The sequence below is a fragment of the Equus asinus genome, chromosome 26, assembly GCF_041296235.1.
Source record: "Equus asinus isolate D_3611 breed Donkey chromosome 26, EquAss-T2T_v2, whole genome shotgun sequence".
NCBI lineage: Eukaryota > Metazoa > Chordata > Mammalia > Perissodactyla > Equidae > Equus > Equus asinus.
This window is the reverse complement of record NC_091815.1, coordinates 34,023,706-34,044,946: the sequence shown is the minus strand read 5'-3', so window position 1 is coordinate 34,044,946 and position 21,241 is coordinate 34,023,706. Positions and strand designations below refer to the sequence as shown.

The 21,241-nt window shown below is 61.8% G+C and overlaps 2 protein-coding genes across 3 annotated transcripts; one reads left to right on the top strand and one right to left on the bottom strand.

Moving 5' to 3' along the window:
- Positions 1-139: 139 nt before the first annotated feature.
- TBC1D17 (TBC1 domain family member 17) lies at positions 140-13,493 on the bottom strand. Its single transcript, XM_044760223.2, has 17 exons — positions 12,677-13,493; positions 12,041-12,139; positions 11,752-11,826; positions 7,233-7,356; positions 6,265-6,472; positions 5,722-5,833; positions 5,466-5,624; positions 4,945-5,073; positions 4,761-4,864; positions 4,093-4,187; positions 3,569-3,685; positions 3,373-3,473; positions 3,196-3,295; positions 1,814-1,911; positions 1,564-1,680; positions 952-1,038; positions 140-875 (listed from the first exon to the last, which is right to left on the bottom strand). The coding sequence occupies exons 1-17, from the start codon at positions 12,695-12,697 to the stop codon at positions 669-671; spliced, it is 1,953 nt and encodes a 650-aa protein (XP_044616158.2). The 5' UTR covers positions 12,698-13,493; the 3' UTR covers positions 140-668.
- On the top strand, positions 13,130-21,190 carry AKT1S1 (AKT1 substrate 1). Of its 2 annotated transcripts, none has more exons than XM_044760226.2 (5): positions 13,130-13,189; positions 17,054-17,439; positions 18,520-18,597; positions 18,670-18,839; positions 20,155-21,190. In XM_044760226.2, the coding sequence occupies exons 2-5, from the start codon at positions 17,061-17,063 to the stop codon at positions 20,296-20,298; spliced, it is 771 nt and encodes a 256-aa protein (XP_044616161.2). In that variant the 5' UTR covers positions 13,130-13,189; positions 17,054-17,060; the 3' UTR covers positions 20,299-21,190. The 2 variants fall into 2 exon arrangements, with proteins under 2 accessions (XP_044616161.2, XP_014685788.3); XM_014830302.3 differs by lacking the exon at positions 13,130-13,189 and adding an exon at positions 13,748-13,851.
- Positions 21,191-21,241: the final 51 nt, after the last annotated feature.

The following is a 21,241-nucleotide window of genomic DNA, read 5'->3' as shown; positions in this document are numbered from 1 at the left end:
CTCCTCCCTGGGCAGTGTGGGGCCGAGAAGAGGAGCGGGACGGACACTCTGCACCGCTCGTAAATGGGAACCACGGGGCGCAGCCGGCTGTCACCACACAGAGGGGTCCTGACGCAAGTAACAGAAAGCCCGACCGACAGTGGGTTAAACACGAGTTTATTTTTCTCACGTAACGAGAAGTGGTAGGCTGGGTCCCCAGAGTGCGCGCAGCTCTGCAGGCCGTTCCATCTCGGTTAGGACCAGGATGTGTCCCCGCACAGCTGCCAGGTGGTGGCCATACCCCATCCTCATGCCTCCAAATGCCCCAAGCTCCGGCAGCTAAGGGAGTCCTGCCTCCACAAGCCCCTACCAGTCACCCCCAAGGGACCTCCTCTTCCGTCTCATCGGCCGGGCCAGGGTCATGTGGTGAGACGTCGGTTCCGCAGAGCGGCCAGGGGGACCATGAGCCACCACCCCCTCCCCATCTAGGTCCAAGCCAACGTGGCAGCCTCCTCCACCCACACGAGGCCAGCTGGACACGCGGAGTGTCAGCTTAAAGGAACCAGCTCATCAGGAGGGCGCAGGATGCCCCCTCCCCCCCACCCCCCCAGCCTCCGGGAGAACCGGGACGTGGGGCGGGAGCTGGATAAAGTGCTTGTGCTGGGCAGGCCACCGCAGGCTGAGCTGGGTTAGGAGTTGGCGCCTTCCTCCTCCTCTTCTTCCTCCGGCAGGATCTCCAGGCTGCTGTCCGGTTGCGCTGCTGTGTCCGCGGGGGGAGGCGGGGCCGGTGGGGCCCGGGTGGGCGACAGCGGCAGTGGGGAGACAGAGGGCGAGGGGCTGCAGGGCTCTGCGGGCGGCACCAGACCCAGGACCTCCTGCACGTTGTGGGGCAGCTCCTGGAAGGTGGAGGGGTGGGGAGCGAAGTCAGAGGTTTGCTGGCCGGGGAGGCTGGCGGGAGGGGTCGGGACTCACCGGGCAGGCGGTCAGCTGCCGGTAGAGGGCCTCGGCCCGCGTCAGCACGTCCTCCACGCTCAGCTTCATGGTCAGCTCGTTGATGTGCTGCGGGAGGGGGTGGGTCAGGCTGCCCGCCGGCGAGCACTCAACCACCCCCGGGCGCCTACTCTGCCTGTGCTGGGGATGCACCGGAGGAAGACAGACCGGGCTGCCCCCTGGGGGTCGTGGTAGAGTTGGGGCATGGGGGTGCACGCCGGCTCAGGCTGCTTGACAGATGCAGGGCCCCGTGAAGGGGCAGGGCCCCGAGCTCCACCCCGCGGCCGGCGGCGGTAATGCACCGGGGGAGGGGCAGCCCCCGCCCCCCCCCCCCCCAGTGTGAGGGCACAGCCTGGAGTCAGGGCTAAGGCTGGGCTAGGAGAAAACAGACCCCACCTCACGCATGAGGCCGTGGTGCTCACAGCTTAGTTGTTTGGAGTACTTTCAACAATTCTAAGTACCTATTACTGCAAGGTACCGACGGTGGCGTGGCACACTGCCAGGCTCCGGGTTCACACCTAGACGTGTCCTGTCCACTGCAGGTGAGGATGGGCAGGGAGATGGCAGGGACCCGGGAGGGTGCCAGGGCCTCACCTTGAGGATTTCGTTGGAGCCGAAGCCGGAAAGCATGAGGGTGTCCCGCTCCATGTCCAGGATGGCGCAGGCCACCAGCAGGTGCAGATTGGGGCCGGGAAGCCCTGTCCACAGCACCTAGGGGTGCGGGGGGGAGGGGTCATGGCCCAGCCTCTGCCTGAGGTCCCCCCAGGTCTGCCCCCCCCACCTCCAGGATAGCTGGTGAATTTCTCCTCCCTCGCTGCCCTCCCAGCCGAACAGGCTGGCCCACCTCCCACAGCCGGAGGACATCCGGGAAGGGGAATTCTCTCTTGAACCAGATGAGCAACCACCGGAAGCAGAAGCAGAGAGAGCCGGAGTCCTGGGAGTCTGGAGGGGCAGAGGGGTGGGAGGCGTGGAGCTCAGCAGAGAGCAAGCTCACAATCAACACCAATCTCACTTCAGTTCACAGTGACGCTCGAAGCAGCATCGGGGCCGTGAGAACCTCACCACCCGGGCAAGGAAGGAACTCCTGCCAGCGTGGGAAGGCTTCAGACCGAGACACGGATGCCCGCTGTCGACAGGAACGTCTCCCATCCCATCTGCCAGACGAGGTGGGCTAGTCCCACGGCTTCCACTCGCCCGTGGAAGGGATGCCCAAGCACCAGAACACTCGGGGGAAAAATGAAACCTAGTCAACACCCCGTGCTGGAGGCGGCGTGAGGAAGCTGGCACTCGTGTCTGCTGCTGGCAAAAGGGCAAGCTGGTGGAACTTTCCAGGAAAGCAGGGATGGGGTCAAACATTTCAAAAGCTACAAAAACATGTCCTGCCCTAGAAACAATTTCACTTCTTGAAATTTAAACTAAAGAAATTATCCAGACTGTACTCATCACCATGAAAAACTACAAATAAAATGTCCAGCGGGTCAGGTTAAACCTATTCTTGTACATCCTTTTTTCCTTTCTTTTTCTTTTCTTTTTTTCTTTTTTGGGAGGAAGATTGGCCCTGAGCTGACATCCACTGCCAAGCCTTCTCTTTTTGCTGAGGAAGACTGGCCCTGAGCTAACATCTCTTGCCAATCTTCCTCTATTTTGTGTGTGGGATGCCACCATAGCATGGCTTGATGAACGGTGCTAGGTCCGTGCCCAGGATCTGAACCCACGAACCCCACGCCATTAAAGTGGAGCACATGAACTTAACCACTATGCCACTGGGCCAGCCTGTCTGGTACATCCTTAAAATGGACAGAACACCATGCAGCCAGTAAGAGTGAAGGTTTAGAAAACTGTCAACAACACAGGAAGGCAGCTAATGCCCCAGGGCTCCGGAAGCGGCCCGTGCTTCCTTCCTAAGCCTCAGTTTCCCCTTCAGTGAAGTGGGCCAGCTCGCCCTCCCTCCCCCAGGGCGATCCTCAACTTCAGGAGAGAAACGCTCACAAATAAGTTACCTTACCGTCATCTGCACGCAAAAGAGCAATACCATGAATGGCAGCTTCCACTGTCTTTTCTTTATCTGAATTTCCAGCATTTTTCATGTTGAACAAGTAACGAATAAAAATTTTAAGGCCGGAATGCAGGAGTCCCGGCCCCAGGAGCACAGGAACCGGTTTCCAATCCCGGGCTCAAGCTGAGTGGAGACGGGAAGCGGAGCCGCCCACCCACCGAGGGACATACCCAGGAAGTCACAGAGCGGCGGGTCCAGCACCCTCAGCAGCAGCAGGAGTTGGCCCAGTTGCCGCTTCATCGTCTCCTGACTCTCCTCGAAGTTCCCGTGCTGCGGGTGGGGCGCCCAGTGAGGACGGACCGAGCCCTCGAGGGGGCCCATCTCCCTCCCCCCGCCCCGAGCCTCACCACGAGCTCCATGAAGCCGCAGAAGCACCAGAAGGCGTCCACCTCGTTCTGAATGACGTAGAGGATCGGGGAGAGGAGGTCACTCATGCCCTGGACGTAGCCTGGGGGGACACGGGGTCAGGGCGCAGCCGGGGCCCCCAGCGTCCCCCGAGGGGAGGGAAGGCCCGGCCCCAGCCCCTCGCCGGCCGGCACCCACCGAGGTCGAAGTGGTACATGCAGTAGGTGAGGAGGATGTCGCTCAGCAGGCCCAGCCCGGGGTTCTGGGGACCCTCGTAGAATTTGTTGGTCCTATCGGTGCGGCTCACGTCTCTCTCTGTAGGGACGGGCGCAAAGGTGACAAAGCTGCGGGGCCACCAGCACAGCCCCCAGCCCTCTCGTCGGCAAATCCCAGGTGGGTGGGGGCTGCTCCAGAGACCGCCTCGAAGGCTCTCGAGTGAGGCACTGTGCTTCATGCTCCCAGTTCACCACGTCCTCCCAGCCACTGACCGTTACTCCACCACCCACGGATGGGGAAACTGAGGCCCAGGGAGGTAAAAGTCCTTGCCCAGATCTCACAGTGAGCAGATGGCAGATCTGAACCCAAGGAGCCTGGCTCCCCGCACCCCTCCTCGTGGATGGCCCTGCTCTGCTCTTGGCAAGGCCAAGAGGCAAGGACTCCCCGGGCCCTCCCTGCCCACCCGTCTACCGCCTGTCTCCCGCCTGCCGCCCGGCCCCGCGCACCAATGAGGCTGCGGTATCCATGCAGCAGCGAGTTCCTGCGCTCCTGCTCGGGGCTCACGGATTTCCACTGCAGCTTCATGCGGAAATATTCGTCCCTGAGTGGTGGCGAGAGGCGAGATGTGAGGACACCCCACGGGGCGGCACCCAGGGAGCGCCTGGACACCCCACCGCCTCATCCCTCAGCCCAGGTCACCGCCTCAGAGCCCCCGGTCAATCTTCCCACTGCCCCCGCTTCCCCTTTCTGACATCGTACAACACAGAACGCCCTGGGGGCTTCTGTTGAAAGTCCGTCACCCCAGGGACGGAGAGCACCGGGGGACGGGACCAGGACACACGGCAGGGGCACAATGTACACCAGGAGTGAGGCAAGGTGGGCCCCAGGGGTTTAGGAAGCCCGCCGCCAGGGGTCATGGAAACGGTATGGCGCCATGATGCAAACAGTGATGGAGACGGGCCTGGCCCGTGTGCCTCCGTGTCCCCTGTGCGTGGTCGGTGCCCCGCACACGGCAGGCTGGCAGCCGACGTTTGGGGAGCAAGCCCCTCTGTGCATCTGTGAGGTACTGGGCGCCACGCTGGCCACTGGGACACACTGTGGGTCAAAACCTCCAACGGACTTGGGAGGCGGGAGGCTGGGGCCTGGCAGGGCGGGGGCCGCACTCCTCACTCACGTTTTCTTGCGCACGTGGGCCTTGTGCTCCTCGGCCGAGCCCTCCCAGCTGAGGTACCCCAGGAGGAACTTCCAGGCCTCGCGCCTCAGGCCGGGGCTCAGACCCTGGGGGCAGAGCGGGGCGGGCAGCTCAGCGGGGCCTCCCCCACCCCTGCCCAGGCCTCCCCACCCACTCGGCACCTCACCCCTGAGAAGATGCGGGCTTTCAGCGCCGGGACCTGCTGCAGGCGGCCCTCGGGGCCCACGTGGCGGGACCACTCCTCCTCCGTGACCGGAGGTGCCCGCTCCACGGCCGGCCGCGGCCCCAGCTCCACCTGCGGGACACAAGGCAAGTGAGCCGGGGGCTGGGCCGGCCTGCTGGGCTCCTGTCTTGGGGGGACCCCACAGCACTCCCCAGCCTCCTCCCAGGCGCCGTCCACGGCAGCTCAGAGCCCCTCATAGCGCAACAGACGCTTAACGCTCAGGGTGGGAAGCGTCTCCATCGCTGGGTCAATGACAAAGTCACCTCCAAGTCAGGAAAGGCCTCCCAGAAATAACAGGTCCCAGGCACACAGGCTGTGAGCACTTTCCGCAAAGTCACTCAGCAACCCGAAGAGAAAGATGCCATTCCTATCCCCATTTTACTGAGGAGACTGAGACCCAGGGAGATGCAGCCACGTGCCCAAGGTGACACCCAGAAAACAGTGGGGTCCACCCTGATACTCACACAGGAAATGACCTCGAACCCAGGCTCGGGCTCGTCCTCGGGGGGCGGAGGAAGGTCGGGGGACGCCCCCTCCGGATGTGGCTGCAGGGCTCCCCGAAAGAAGTTGGTCACGCGGGAGAAGCCGCCGAAGGTGGTGGAGTAGGGGTCCTGGAGGAAGCGCTGGGGACAGGGCCGGGGGCGTCACAGCCCCGCCCACTGCGCTGCCCGCCCCGCCCCTCCACGCCCCACCCCCGCCTCCGCTGGCCCTGGGACTCACAGACACGACGTTGGAGCTGTCCTGGTCAAAGAGCTGGAGCTGGTGGAAGGAGCTGGAGAGGGCCGAGGAGTCGTGCGGGAAGACGAGGTAGAGGCGGGAGTCCTGCGGGGAGCTGGGGAGCAGACCGCGGTGACACTCAGGTGGGGCCTGCGTCCTGCGCGGTCCAGGCCGCCCCACCTGGGTTCCCGCCCCCTTCAGTGGCAGCGTCCCACCCCTTAGGAATCCCTCCCTTGGGCCTGTGACCAGAGCTGGACCCCAGCCGGGCACACGACCCAGGGCTGGCCTGGCCAGCGAGGGGCCATGGGATGCTGCTGGGATCTCTCCATCCAGTGGGGCTGCTGGGGGCCCAGAGAGTGCCACCAACTCGGGAAAAGAGCGGTTCTTTCCACCACCCCAGGGCTCGGGTCCTGGCCGAAACCAAAGTCCCCTTGGCCTTGGCAGTTAGCCTGTCCTGCTTTACATCCGTCTCAGTTGTGTCTCTCACGGCCCTGGGGCCAGGCTGCGGACGCGGAGGGACAGAGCGGGCGCTGGCAGAAGGCTCACCTGGCCAACAGCAGGTAGCGGCTGAGGACGCGGAGCAGCGCTCGGGTGCCCCCGCGGTGGAAGTGCAGGGCGGGCAGCGAGCCTCCGGCCTGGGTCACCAGGACCAGGTAGGCCCAGCTGAGGCCCGGCTTGGACCGGCGGATGGACTTGAGCTCCCCCAGACTCACGGAGAAGGCCCAGGAGCCCCGGGGGGAGCTGGGCTCCGCACCTGCGGGGAGGGCGCAGTGTCAGGAGCTGGGGAAGAGCCCGAGGGGGCACCGTCGGCTCTGTGAGCCCACCCCCACCTTGAGCCAGCCCCAGGCCCCCTCTGGGAGCTCTAGGTCACCTCCCGTTTCCTTGGAAACACAACCGAATCCATCAATCAGGCAGGGAGTCGGGGGAACATGTGCCTGCTCCAGAACCACCCCCGGCTGCCCTCACCAGAGGCCCCTCACCTGTCCCCTGCCTCCTGCCCGCCTCCCCTCCCACCCTCCCTGCACTGCAGACCCCACACTCGAGCCACAGCTAAAGTCTGTGGTTTGTGACACACGCCCCGTCCGCTGGTCTGGCCTGGGCTGTTCTCAGTCGGGACAGAAAACTCCAAGTGTCCCTCGGAGCCAGGCTCCTGTCCCTGGAGGCTTCCCCAGCCCCTAATGGGTGCCTCCCCTGGTGCCCCCAGCACCTGGTGTGACTCCAGGGTGGCCCAATCACCCTGCACCTGGTGCCCCCACGGCCTGGAAAGCTTCAGCGGCAGGACTCATGGGGGAGAATGCCCACAGCCAATCAGGAAGCCCAGCGGGACGGGGGAGGCTGCAAACCCCGGAGACGCCCTGGGCCAGGGATGGGCCTGCACCCCATCTGCTCTCCGGCGACAGGAAGGCCAGTGCCGGGTGGCCATCTTGACTGTGGGCCGCAGAGCCCGTGCAGCCGTGACCCTGAGGGTGAGACCTGTCTCCCCCCACCCGCCCCGGGCGCACCGCTCAGCCCACCTCTCGTGGGCTCTGAGCGGCGGGCCCGGGGCCGCACGGTGCTGATGACGGCCCAGTCGGGTTCATAGCCGGGGTCAAAGGTCGGTTCCTCCTCCGAGGTGCAGGAATCACTCCCACTGGCATCCTTGGGGGAAGAAAGGAAAAGAGTGAAGGGGGCTGTGGCTTCAGAGTTTCTAGATCTGAGCTGCGAGGCCACCCTGGAAGGTAGCCCCATTGAACCAAGAGGGAAACTGAGGCACAAAGAGAGCACAGCACTTGCTTCGGGTCACCCTGCACAGCCAGGGACTGGGACCGGGCCAGGACTCAAAGCCAAGTCTCATGGTGGCTCTAACCAACACACCCCACGTCAGGAGCAGGGAGTCAAGCAGGAGCCACGGTGCTCTGCAGCCAGACTGCCCGAGGTCATGGTGCTTAAAGGAAGTGGTCGGGAGTCACCAGCGCAGGTCGAATCCGAACCTACTTCACATAGCCTGGGCCGGCTAGAATAAGGACAGGGAATGACAAGTGTGGGTGGGGATGCAGAGAAACCGGGACCGTTCATAACAGGCAAGATGCAGAGAGAGCCCAGCTGGCTGCCAAGTTGACGAAAAACAAAAGAAACGTGGTCTAGCCACATAATGGAATATTACTGAGCAAAGAAAAGGAATGAAGCATTGAGAGATGGTACAACGCAGATGGACTTTACAGCACCCTAAGTCAGGAAGCCTGTCATAGGAAACCACGTATTAGAGGATTCCGTTTATACAAAACGTCCAGGATAAACAAATCTAGAGAGACGGACAATGGATCGGTGGTCGCCAGGAGCCGGGGGAGGGGGCTGGGGAGCGAGCAACTGCTAATGGGTACAGGCTTCCTTTGGGATGATGAAACGTTCTGGAAACTAGACAGTGGTGATGGTTGCAAAACCTTGTGAATACTAAAAACCACTGGGCTACATACACTAGGGAAATTTTAAATTTTACCATAAAATTGAGTTTTACGGTCAGTGAATTCTATCTCAATAAAAAAAAAAAGTAGCCGGCTCCCAGGTCAGTATGAAAATCACCAGGTGCCCAGCTCGGGGCTGGCAGTGGCTGCCGGGTCCTGAGCTCAGCGGCCTGCTGGGCAGATTCAGGGGAACCGGGCAGAGGGTCAGAGTGAAGTAAAGGCCACAGTGCTGGCCACGGGCCATGCGGGAGGACAGGGAGGGGACAAAGTGTGTGAGGACTGTGGCAACGGTGAGTCCATTCCCAGGCCGGTGTCCCCTCCCCTATGGCAAAGGCCAGAAAGCTGAAAACTATATTTCCCAGACTCCCTTGCAGCCAGAGTTCCAGACACAGGATAGAGTCTACCAATCAGATGCACTCAGATCCGGAAAATGGGAACCGGGTAAGGGCCACTTCCTGCCCTTTGGCCGTGTTAGGCTGACGAGCAAGGAGACATCTCTGCCTTCATCTTCTCGCACACAGAGAGGCAACTGGGGCCGTCAGGGGGCCAGCCCAGTCTTCCAGCGCCTGGTTACTAGCTTTGTGGGGGCCGAGCAGTGGCTTTGGTGTGTTCTTGAACTGGACAGCTCCAGTGACGGTCCCATTTCCCCACCACCCCCGTTTCGACAATGGTGGCAGCTCCCCTGGCAGGTCAGCTCTGCAGCGTCAGGCCTGTTCCTCCAGCCCTTGTACAACTTCTCTTAAGCCTCCACTTCTTTGCATTTAATCCGTTATGGCTGAAAGCAACTGGCATGATCTGTGACTCCCGCAATGAAGCCAGAAGGCCCAGGCTGTGGGGCTACCCAACTGCCATTTCTGCTGCTACTTCCAAGATGAGAGGCCCTCCCACCGCAGACGTGGAGCTCTCCCAATATCCGCTCACCCAGCCTCCCCTGCAGCTCTGAGTGGCCTAGGGACCCCACCCTGGCCACTGGGAGCTGACAGGACATCCGTGGGGCACTCGAGGAAGGGAGATTTCTGATCAAAAGGCACCTGCAGGAGAGAACACTCTATTCGGGCTAGCCTTTGGGTGCTGTCGGGGGACGACATGGTGTCTGGAGCTGTGGCAGCCAACTAGGGCCATGAGGGGAGGGCCAAGGAGAGCCAGGGACACCTGTCCACACAGCTGCCGAACCAGCCCTGGCAAAGCCACCTCTGCCCTTTGTGTTTGGTGACATGAAGGATTCAACCATTTCATCAAGGTTTACACAGTGTAACGATAGTTAATAGTGCTGTTTATCAGATACTTGCAGCTCTCTGTCTCTTGGGCACATGGCAAGATCACAGCTCACAGAATCCAACTGGTTGGGTGGAGCCGTGCAATTAGTTCTGGCCAAGGGACATATCACTTCCAAGATGGACTGTTTAACTGTGAGGACAAGACCTCTAGAACTCTCTTTCCCTCTGCCACAACGAATGGCAACTTTTAAGATGGTGGCTGCTCTAGAGGCACGCTTCCTTGAGTAATCGTAATGAGCAGAGCTCCCTGGCCAAGCTGCAACACACATATAGAGCAGGCAAAAACAATCCAAAAGGCTGGAGCTCCAGCAGCCCTTCTGGGCCAAGAGGCAGCCTTGAGGATGGATGCCACATGCTGAGGATGGCAGAGCAAAGATGGAAGGAAACTGGGTTGTTGATGACCTGTGAACCTGTACTGCTGACTTCCGGGTTTTTTAATAGAAGAGAAATGAGCTTCTATCTTGCTTAGGCCACTGTTATTCCTATTTCTATTACGCATGGCCAAATGCAACTCCTAACTGCTATAGATGGCTTCTGGGAAATCTCTTGCTTTCCCTGATGAGAAAGACATATGTGATTGTCACCCTGCTTGCCCCCTTCTTCCTGCCATAAAAGGCAGATGCAATGGCTGGAGGTGAAACAGTCACTCAAAGGCCACTGGGACAAGAGAGGCAGGGTCCCAGTGACCCAGGCCCTGACGTCATCAACCAAGGCAGGCAGTCCCACACCTCTTGGAGTCTCGTGAGATAAGAGAAACTGCTGGGTAAGCCCCAGTGGCCTACTGGTTAAGTTTGGTGCACTCCACTTTGGCAGCCTGGGTTTGGTTCCCAGGCACGGACCTACACTGCTCATCTGTTGGCAGCCATGCTGTGGTAGTGGCTCATGCACAAAAATAAGAAGACTGGCAACAGATGTTGGCTCAGGGCAAATCTTCCTCAGCAAAGAAAAAAAAGGAAAGAAAATAAGAAAGAAAAAAAGAAACAAGCTGTTTGCCTAACCCGTCAGCCGGGTATTGTGTTCCTTGGAGCTGAATATATCCTGAATGCATATGTGCCCTTTCCGCTGAAGCTCGTCTCAGTGGGTTTCTGTTATTTGAAAACCAGAGAGTCAAGGAGGACAGCAGTATTCTCAAGAAAGGCACTCAGGTTGCCTGCGAAGTTGGTGAAAACTCAGGATCTTGACTGCTTCTTCGGAATCTCCACTTGTGCCCCGCCCCCCCAGATCATCTGACCCCACAGCCCCAGCTGAGGCTCCTTCTTCTCTCCCTGATCCCTCACACCGGCCTCCTCCCTGACCTCCCAGCCTCCAATCTCCGTCCACTCCATCCTTTGGTCCACCTCTCACATGACCCCCAGAGGGGCAGTCCACACCCACATCCTTCTCCTCCCACATTTCCCAAGGGCCCCAGGACAGGGTCGGAGCTGCTCAGCCCAGCACTTCAGGCCCAGCCACCTTCCCAGCAAACCCCTGTTCAGAGCACACCACTTCCTCCCGTGCCTGGCAACACACTTACCCATGCCACCCCTGAAACACCCTCCCATCCCCATATCTCTCGAGTCCCAGCCCAAACGTGTGCTCCCCAGGGAAGAGGCGGGGCTCTGGAAGCAGAGCGTCTGGGTTCCAACCCAAGTTCCAACACCTCCTAACTTTTTTGGGCTTCCTCTCATTGTGCCTCACTTTCTCAAAAAGGGAATGGGGATGAGGGCTTAGGCAGGGTCTGGGTTGGACTCATCTCTGGGTCCCAGCAGAGGAGGCCTCAGGAGGCATCTGGTAACAAGATCCTGTACAGGGGGAGGAAGGGTCTTGGCACAGGGGGGTGAGCAGCCTCAGTTAGGTCCTGTTCCCCCTCCGGACATGATGGCAGGACTGGCCCAGAGGAGATGCCACACCCCTTCAAGTTCTTACGGGCTGACAGCCCGTGGATGCAACCTGGTGGGGCTCTCCCAAGAAGCAAAGGGGTGAGAGGGCAGCAGTCCCCAGAGCCACGGATCTTGGGGTGTCTGCTTGCTTTCTATGAAGGGGCATCTTCAGCCCCATTAAACAGAGAGGAGGGGGCTAGAAAGGCACGAGCTCCCAGCCAGGATCACACACACCCCTAGGGGAGGTCTGGGATTGTTCAGGTCCTTCAACTGCCTTCCACTGCCTGGATCCAGAAAAACGCAAGAGGTGAGGGGGGAGGCCAGGGAAGCCTACCTTCTTGGAGAATCACACACACCCCTAGGAGAGGTCTGGGATTGTTCAGGTCCTTCAACTGCCTTCCACTGCCTGGATCCAGAAAAACGCAAGAGGTGAGGGGGGAGGCCAGGGAAGCCTACCTTCTTGGAGAAGAAGATCTGGGTGGAATCTCCAGCCTCCTCTACAGGAGCCCAGTGCAGGAGAACATCGTTGTCCTGAAGGAAGGAGGGAGGGGTTAGAGGAGCTCCCCTCCAAACTCCTTCCCCGTTCTGGACCCTCAGCCTTACGAAGCCCCCCCCCCCACCCGCCTCTAGTCTGCACACCCAGCCTTCCTGAGGTCGCATCGCTGACTTCCAGGCCCCACGCTCCTATAGAGGTCGCCTCCATCCCGCTCCGGGCCTGCCCGAGCTCTGCTCCCTGCCGGCCCACCTTCTCCACGACGCGGATGACGCCCGCGATGAGCGAGTCCGGGTCTTGGTGCTTCTTGGCACTGGTATGCAGGTACACGCCGCCCTTCTCAAACACCACCTGGAGGCGGGAGCCGGTGAGGGGCGGGGCCCGGGGCCAATGGGAGCGGGCGCGGGGAGGAGCTACCATAAGGGGGCGGGGCCCGGGGAGGAGCTACCCCCCAGGGGGCGTGGCCCTGGAGGGAGCCAATGGGAGCTGGCCCGGGGGAGGAGCTATCCCCAAGGGGCGGGGCCCAGAGGACGCTTACCGAAGGGATGGGGCCCCTAGTGGTGAAGCCTCTACGACAGCCATGCGTTGGGGGCTAGGTGGTGGAGAGGGGGCAGAGGGGGAGAAGGAGGGAGGGGGAGAAGGGGGCAGGAAATTCCGAAGGGGGCAGGGCCCAGAAGAGCATCACAGCAGCCCCGAGGGCGGGGCTAAAAGATAGGGTCTCCCTAGGGCAGCGGAGGGGAGGCTAACAGCGCGTTTATAGGGGAATGGTGTGTTTGCTAAGGAGCTGCCGGCCTCCCAGGACCCCGGCACGGCCAGAGGGAGAAGCTGGCCACCGGAGTGGGGCGCTGCGCATCGACAGAAGCGAAAGAACCCGTCCACACTGCTTACCCTGTAACCGGCTCCCTCCATAGCTGCGGCCCGGGCCCCACTGCCCCGGCCCCCTCCTTTTCCGGGTCAACATGCGGTCACATCCGGATGGGAGACTCCCCTCAAGCCGTGACAGTGGTCGCGCCCTTGCCTGTTCTGGGACGGGAGTGGGTGTAACCATCTTTCAGAATCGGGTGGTTGAACTTGAAGCACGAGGGTTGAAGTCACATGGCACAGACGCCAAGGGTGGAGCGGGCCGGCAAGAGTGCGCAAGCGCAGTGCTGTGGCCGTCACCACGAAGTAAACAAGGAGTCCAAGAGCTCCACCCCCTCGCTCATGCTCCCTCGGAAACGCCTACTTTTTCTCCATATTGTGTACTGGCATCGAAGCCAAAGAGATGCCATTTTGCTCAAGGGCACGGCTAAGGCCGGTCCGCTGCGGCCATGTTAATACGGGGCAGTCCCATCTCTGTGCGGGGCGCTCCAGGGCGGGGTGGGGGAGGGTCCTGGAAAAGAGAAACGGATAAAAGAAAAGGTGAGAGGAGCTGTACGTCACAAGAGGCGCTGAGGGACTCGGGTTAACGGGATGAAGCCGTCAGTATCCCCGAGAATGAAGCCGTCCCAGACGAATTCCTGAGTCACCCTGGGGAGCAAGCGGCCTGCGCCGCCATGTTGAAACTGGGCAACCCGAAGCAGGAAAGGCTGCCATGTTGGATCTTTGCCAGCCTTGGTGCTGAAGGGGGATAGGCTGGAGAGACGGGGAGCCCATATACTTTATGGGCAAATGATGCCCGCTGGCTGCCATGTCATCAACGGGCAATGCTTTCCTCCCCTTCTGTGGGAGAGGTTGATGACGGGTGAGGGACCTCAGGTCTCTTCGCTTAGTTTACGGTGGTCCGAAGTGGGCGAGTGTGGACGGCCATATTTCTTAGGGGCAAATCCTGAGGGTCTAGGCTTGTTTCCGAACAAGCTGAAGCCTTTCTTTCAACCATCTTTCTTATGGGCGCCCTGCTGTCACCTTTGCCCCGCGGTGGCCCCGGGAAGCCCCGCGGCCGCCATCTTGGTCTCGGGCGGCTCGGATCAGGGAGGCGGGGCGAGGCGGTGGGGAGGGGCCAGCCGCGCGGAAGTGACGCGAGGTCCCGCCATGTCTTTTGCGGGCGGCGACGGCGCCGGGCCGGCCATGCTGGCTCCGGGCACGTGAGTGGAGGCGGCGTTGTGAAGCGCGGTGTGGGGAGGATTTGGCCGTCCCGAGGAGAGGGGCGCTGGGAGGGCGAGCGGCTCCTGGGAAGGGAATGGCCTGCGTAGATCAGAGGGCAGAGATCGCCCGGCGACGCTACGCGGAGCGCTGGAAAGGGGTCTCCCGTGGGCATCGTCGTGTCTGACCCGAGGCAAATCCTCGACAGCCTTGTCCTCCAGCCTCCAGACCCACTGGGGTCCTCCCCTTGGCCGTGGACCATGTCCGCAGGGTCGGGGGGTTGCTCGGGGGGCCTCGGGGTGCCCCTCACCCGTCCAAAGGCGGGACTTCCGGTCCTGGGCCCCACCTGGGCGGGATTTCCTGTTTTCATCCTGGAGAAGTGGGTCCTCCCTGGACCCCTGGCCGAGGTGGGGAGGTCTCTGAGCGGGGGAGAAAGACCCCAGACAGTCACCCCGGCTCCGGCCCCGGGGCGCATCCTCGCGTTCCTCCCACCTGCGAGTAGGGGGGCAGTTCCAGTTTGACAGGTGATGGGAGGGGGGCTTCACCAGCATCCCTCACTCAGTGGGGCGCTCACCCTCTTTCCTCGCCTCTTCCTGGGCTCAGTTTCCTCCCCTCCCCTCCTCACTGCATCCTGAGAGGCCAGTCTCCTTACCCCTCATCCCCCTCCCGCGGGGACAGGTCTCACCTTCTCCTTTCCCTCATCTTAAGTTCCTGCATTGAGGGGGGGGCTCCATCTCTCAGTTCCTTGGAGGATGCAGGACTTCCTCCAGGAGCTGAAGGCGCGGGAGGACTCCCCAGGTCTTGGCTCTCTCCGGGTGGGTAACCAACTCCAGAGAGCCCCCAGGCCTTGCCAGAGAGGCCTGCCTGATGCCCTCCTCCTTTTGGCCCCTGCCTCCTCTTTGAGGTGGGGGACCCTCCCGTTTCACGCTTTTCAGCCCTGTGGCTCCTCTAAGATCAGGACAGAGAGGATTTCAAGCCTAGCGTCCCAAGGAAGTGAGAGCGCCAGGCCTGGCTCTGCTGGGCTGTGCGACCTCAGACCAGTCGTTTCCCCGCCCTGAGCCTCAGTTTCCTCTTTCATGAGCTGGGGGTGAGCCCAGGAGTGGCTGTGAGACCCTGAGCACCCCCCAGTTCTGTGGGGTTTGGAGTCGGGCAGTTAGCAGATTCAGCCCCACTGGTGCCCTTTCTGGCTGTGTGCCTTATAGCCAGTGCCCTGAGCTCTCTGGGCCTCGCTTTCCCCACCCGGACTAGGAGATTATAAATCTTTCCTCCTAAAGGAGAGGGGATGGCAGTCGGGATTCAGAACAGGCTCTGCATCCAGATCCAGGTGGGGCGATAGCTGCTCCCTCACCAGGTTGGTGAGACGGGGCGATGAGGATGTTGAAGACACACTCGGGGCCCTGCCTGGCTTGAGGGAGGTGTGGGATGAACCTGCCTCGGGGTCTGTCAGGAGCGGTGCTGCTGTCTGTGGCTCTGTGCCCCGTGAGCCTCTGTTGTCTCGCTTGTGAGGGAGCAGCCCCCACCTTAGGGGGCCAGAAGGAGGGGAGGTGACAGGTGCAGAGTCCCTGCACCGAGTAGGTGTTCAGCCAACACTGGCTTCTGGGATCATGAGTTGCAGAGGGCCCACACATTGAAATCAAACTACGACGACCCTGGCGGGCTGGGTCACGACTCTGCTTGGATCCCTTGAGTGATGGGGTGCCTACTGCCTCCCCAAGGAGGGTCCTCAGCCACCCAGCAGCCCTGGCTCAACCACTCTGTTTTACAAGGGAGAGAAAGTGAGGTACAGAGAGGGCCAGTGAATGGTCCAAGGTCACACAGCGCGTTTGAAGACAGTCAGGGCCTGAAGTCAGCTCCCTTGCCCCTTGCTCATCTCACATCCTAAGGAGATGCCTCCAGCATTGTCTGCTTAGGGCTGACCTATCCTAGGGACACAGATCCCTGACCTCGGGCTGCCCACAGTCTGACGGAGGAGGCAGATGGAGGTACAGCTGTCACAAGCTCAGTGACATGAGCTGTAATGGAGGTAGCCCAGGGCATTGCGGGTCTTGGGAAGGCACCTGGCCCATCCTGGGTGATCCAGGGAGACGTCTGGAGGAGCTGCAGGCCCAGGGTCTCGTAGGAAGCCCAAAAGCTTCGCAGCTGGAGCTCAGGCGCAGAGGGCAGCTCGAATGGCATGTTCTGCTCTGGCTGCTCTCCGAGGCCGGCCACGTGCTGGGCTGGGGCAGTGGCTCGGAGACAATCGACAGGCTGCCCTTGGAGGCTCCCACACCAGCTGGGGAGAAGGACGTGGTCCAGACAGCATTCCCCAGAGGGACATGTGCTAGAATGGGGGTCGCTCAGACTTTGTGGGAGTCCCGGGCTGGGGGGCTGCTTACACACTAGCCTGAGCAAGAGAGTGACAGGTAAATGGAGAACAAGTGGTCCGGGTGTAGGGTGTAGGGGAACCACCCTCACCCAAGGCCTCAGGCCTCAGAAGTGGAGAAGGCCGTGAGGCTGGGGCAGGGCCAGACCACGCAGGCCCTTTACTGCCAGGCCAAGGGGCTGTGACCTTGTCCTAGGGGTGCTGGGGAGAGGCAGGGTCATGGCCGGGTGTGGAAGGCCCCTAAGGGGCCAGGCCGGTGGCTGGGAGGTGGGGGTGGTGGGTGGGATGGGGTGGTCCGGGGCAGCAGCATGCAAGAGAATTGTCGGACAAGCCACACATCTAAGTTCAGATTTCCTATAAGCCACATTAAAAAAGTACAAGGAGAACAGATGAAGTGCACTTCCCTATACATTTTATTTGGCCGGTGTAGCTCAGATGTCATTTCCACACGGAAACGCCATCAGATTGCTAATGAGCTATTCCACATCCTCCTTTTTCTGCGCCGAGTCTTCAAAACCCCGTGTGGATTTCACACTCCCGGAACCTCTCGTTTTGGACTGGCCACATCTCAAGTGCTCCTCAGTCGCATGTGGCTGGTGGCTCCCCTCTTGGACAGGGCAGAGCCAAGAGGAGAGACCGGGGCTGTGTGGACGAGGCAGGGCGGGAGCGATGGGGCTCGGGGTTGAGGACGGCACCCCAAGGTCTGGGTGCGGAGGAGGCCCCGGGGGAGTCTCGGGTTTGGGGGAAGATGCTGAGCGCAGCCGGGACAGGTGGACACGGGGCTGGGTGGGGTGGCGCGGTCCGCCAAGCCTCAGCCCCCCGTGTCCTGCTCTGCCCCACAGGGCGCGGATGGCATCGGGGCGCCCCGAGGAGCTGTGGGAGGCCGTGGTGGGGGCTGCCGAGCGCTTCCGGGCCCGGACGGGCACGGAGCTGGTGCTGCTTACGGCTGCGCCGCCCCCGCCACCCCGGCCGGGCCCCTGCGCCTATGCAGCCCACGGCCGTGGGGCCCTCGCCGAGGCTGCCCGCCGCTGCCTCCACGACATCGCCCTGGCCCACAGGGCTGCCACCGCCGCCCGGCCCCCCGTGCCCCCACCAGCGCCACAGCCGCCCAGCCCCACCCGGAGCCCACCCCGGCCTGCCCTGGCCAGGGAGGAGGACGAGGAGGACGAGGACGAGCCCACGGAGACCGAGACCTCTGGGGAGCGGCTGGGCGTCAGTGATAATGGAGGTGAGAGGTGCGGTGGGCAGGGGCTGGGGAGGCCCAAGGCTTGGCAAGTGGCCTTTGTGATAGGTTTTCCTGGAGGGTGGGACTTGCTCGTCCCTGAGTCCTGCTCTGTGGAAGCTGCCGTCTCAAAGAGCCTGGGGGCCAGGTTGGCTGGCCTGTGACCCGCTGTGTGACCTTGAGCAAGTCACTTCCCCTCTCTGAGCCTTGGTTTCCTGACGCTGTGTCCTGGGGTCAGCTCTGTGCTGGGAGGTGCTGGGCACAGACCCAAAGCCAGCTCGGGCCCTTTTCTCGAGGGACACCCAGTCTGCCAAGGAATTGGAGTCCTGACAGGGGGCGGTGTCCTGTGGAAGCCGTGGGGTGGGAAGGGGCCTCCTCAGCTGGGAGCATGAGCAGGGCAGGAGTTGTTCCCAGATCTGGGGTGCCTAATGCCTGTGAGGACCAAGATAGGAGTTAAAGAGGAGTCAGGGATGCAAGCAACAGCCGAGGCGGCCATGGGAGGGAGCACCTGGCTGTTTGGGGGGAATCTGGAGGTTGGCTGCTTCCTAGAGACTGGACTGTAGCATTAGGGCTTTGAAGAGTGTGTAGGAGTTTGAAGAGTGTGTAGGAGTTTACAATGGCTGGTTTCCTCACTGTTGCTGGAGAAAACCCGAATCGGGTTCAGGGCACAGACTGTGGAGCCCCGCGGGCTGGGTTCAAATACTGGTGAGGCTGCTATTGGCTGTGGGACCTGGGGCGAGGGACTTCACCTCTGGGTGCACATTTGCCAAACAAAGATCGTAATTGCCTCCTTTCTCTCAGCCTGTATTTTAAGTCACTTCATCCTAAACCGGTCTTACAGATTTCATGTCAGTCCAGCCAGTCGCTTTTACCTGAGGGTGTAAGAGAGAGACAGAAACTGGATTTGGTTCTGTCGGTGACCAGGGGGAGGGTGTTGGAGGCAGACGGAATGATAATTCTGGAAGCCCTAAGGCTCGCAAGGGCCTGGCCAAATCAGGGAGTGGGCAGGCGATGGTAATGCTGGAGTCCAGGGCACGGGAGTGTGGCGGGGACCCAACTGGCCGGGGCCTCTCACGCCATCCACAGGGCTCTTTGTGATGGACGAGGATGCCACGCTCCAGGACCTGCCCCCCTTCTGCGAGTCGGACCCCGAGAGCACAGATGGTGAGTGTCCCCACTCCCGGGGGGGCTGGGACGAAGGCAGGGACAGAGGCTGAAGTCCACCCTCTCTCCCAGACGGCAGCCTAAGCGAGGAGACCCCCGCCGGACCCCCCGCCTACTCAGTGCCCCCGGCCTCAGCCCTGCCCACCCAGCAGTATGCCAAGTCCCTGCCCGTGTCCGTGCCCGTCTGGGCCTTCAAGGAGAAGAGGACGGAAGCGCGATCGTCAGACGAGGAGAACGGGCAGGTGCGGGCACATGGGAGGAGGGGAGGGGGGGTGGCGGGAAGAGCTCAGAGCTGCCTCCTCCAGGAAGCCCTCGGGCCTAGCTGCCCGGCTTCACGGGGTTGTTCTTCCCCTCCCCCTCTCGAGGCAGGTCCTGTGGCCAGAGCCCTGCATTTTTAACTGTTGCAGCCTTATCACGTGTCCCAGTGCCTTGTGGGGAAAACCTCCTCTCGTTTCCAGAAACAGCTCCGTTTATAGAATCCGGGCAAGGCACAAGTACTTTGGTGTCCCCTCCAGATGAGGACCCTGAGGCTCAGAGGGGTCGGAGCACCTTCCATCCCCACCCCACACATTCCTGGCCCCTCCTGGAAGTTGTCCCCCGCCTTATCCTCTGTTCCTCCCACACGACTCTACATGAGGAGTCCTGGGCTGGCGTGGGTGGGTTCTCCTTGCCCGTCACTGAAGCTCCCTGAGGCAGAGGGGAAACCGAGGCACTGAGAGTTCATGTCACTTCCCTGGGACCTCTGCCTAACTGTTAGGGGCAGAATGGAAACGGGGACCCAGCTTCCTTTCAGAAAGGAGTTGCAGCCTGCGAGGGAGGAGGCCGTGGGTCCCCGGGTCCCCCCTCCTAGGATGCCTCCGTGTTGTCGTTTACACGCTGGCAGGTCCAGCGTCCGCTGCTGTGTTGTTTGCTGCTGGTGCACTCGCCGCTGATCTGTGAACCGGGGCACCGCCTGAGTGCTGGGCTCCGGTCCAGCCTCTGCCGCTGGCCTCTCCCATTCTGCTGGGGGCCAGGCCGGCTCGGGGTGACCGGGCCTATAAGGGAGGTGGCACTAGGTGCTAGGACTGCAGGAAAATGCCAGGACCCCTCCCCAGTGGAGGCCGACACGGAGGGGGATCCTTTCTGTACAGCGCTGGTGAGATGACAGTCGCCTTTCTTGAGCGATCACCGTGCTGACTGTCTCAGACCCCGTTCTCAGCCCCGTTTTTCGGAGGGGGGACGGAAGCCTAGGGAAGTGAAATCCCTGTTGACAGCTAGTCGGTGGCAGAGGTCTGATGGGAACGTGACTGAATCCCAGTCCCATATCCTGGGATGCCAGGCCCTCTGGGTGCACCCAGCCGTGATGGTTGAGAAGGAACTGGAGCGACGGGGGCCAGGCGGCTGTGCCTGCTCATAGGTCCAGGCCAAGAAGGGGAGGAGAAGGGCAGGAGGGCTTCCTGGAGGAGGAGGTGTCCGAGTCGAGAAGAACGCTACGTGGAGCAGGACAGGGTGAAGGGGGCCTTGGGCATCGCAGGGGCCCAGGGCGCAGCCGCTGCTGACCCCGTCCCGTGCCCGCAGCCCTCCTCGCCCGACCTGGACCGCATCGCGGCGAGCATGCGCGCGCTGGTGCTGCGAGAGGCCGAGGACACCCAGGTTTTCGGGGACCTGCCGCGGCCGCGGCTCAACACCAGCGACTTCCAGAAGCTCAAGCGGAAATACTAAGGCCCCGGGAGCGCGCCGCCCGGCCGGCGTCGCCCCGCCCACACTACACCCCCGCCCCGCCCCCGGGGCCCGCCAATCCGAGCCCGAGCCGGGACGGGCCCCGGCGGCCCCACCGCCCTCCGGCCCCGCCCTCCTGCGCCGAGTCGGCTCCCTGATTGGGTCTGATCGCCGCTCGCCCCGCCCGGCGACAGGCTTTCTCCTAAGGGGTTGGCTCGCTCCCCGGTCGGGGCGGGGCTAGTTCTAAGCCCTGAGCGGGTCTCCTCCGTCGTTTTCTGCCTAGCAACAAGGGCTTTGCTCCCCCGGCATTGGCTCCTTCCCTGGAAGAGCACAGCCAGGCCCCAGGATTGGCTGGTGGCCCTCCACTTCAGCCTAGGGAATAGGCAGTTCTTTCATTTGATTGGCCCGAGCCCAGAGGGTTTGGCCAATCGCCAGAGAGTCACCGTCCGCGCTTCCCTAGTCCCACTGGCTGATTGGCTCCAGCCTCTTGGGGGCGTGGCAGACCCTCCCCCTGCGCCCAGGATTAACCTGTGGCCTTAAATTTACGTTCTTTACACTACTGGGGCTAGGGCCGTTTTGGCCCAAGTCCTGACAACTTGTCCCTGAGGGGGCCACCTCAGGGATGGCCCAGTCCTGTCCCTGCGTCTGACACCGTCTCATTGGTCCCATCCCACAACAGCCTGCCAATCGAAGCCCGTCCTTGCGTCCAGGACGGTACCAGCTCCCGCCCCTCTCCCCCCACCCCCACAGGTGCCTTAAAGGGCCCTCGTCCACCCAAGGTGGGGGGCAGGGGGCCTCACTCTCCGGCCCTGGTGTGGGGGAGAGAGTGGGGGGTGGGCATCGGAAGTTGGGAGGGGCGCTCTGAGATTAAAGAGTTTTACCTCTGGCAAATGAGTACGAGGTGTGTTGTGGGTGTTCATTCAACAAACATTTTGTGAAGCCAAGG

Excerpts from the sequence above, each read along its gene's own strand:
- AKT1S1 (XM_014830302.3), top strand. The coding sequence starts at position 13,799 with ATGTCTTTTGCGGGCGGCGACGGCGCCGGGCCGGCCATGCTGGCTCCG. Across the intron at positions 13,852-17,053 it reads GCCATGCTGGCTCCGGGCAC|GGCGCGGATGGCATCGGGGC; the intron begins GTGAGTGGAGGC and ends TCTGCCCCACAG. Across the intron at positions 18,840-20,154 it reads CAGACGAGGAGAACGGGCAG|CCCTCCTCGCCCGACCTGGA; the intron begins GTGCGGGCACAT and ends CCGTGCCCGCAG.
- TBC1D17 (XM_044760223.2), bottom strand. The coding sequence starts at position 12,697 with ATGGAGGGAGCCGGTTACAGG. Across the intron at positions 1,912-3,195 it reads GCCGCTCTGTGACTTCCTGG|ACTCCCAGGACTCCGGCTCT; the intron begins GTATGTCCCTCG and ends CTGCCCCTCCAG. Across the intron at positions 1,681-1,813 it reads ATGTCCTCCGGCTGTGGGAG|GTGCTGTGGACAGGGCTTCC; the intron begins GTGGGCCAGCCT and ends CCGCACCCCTAG.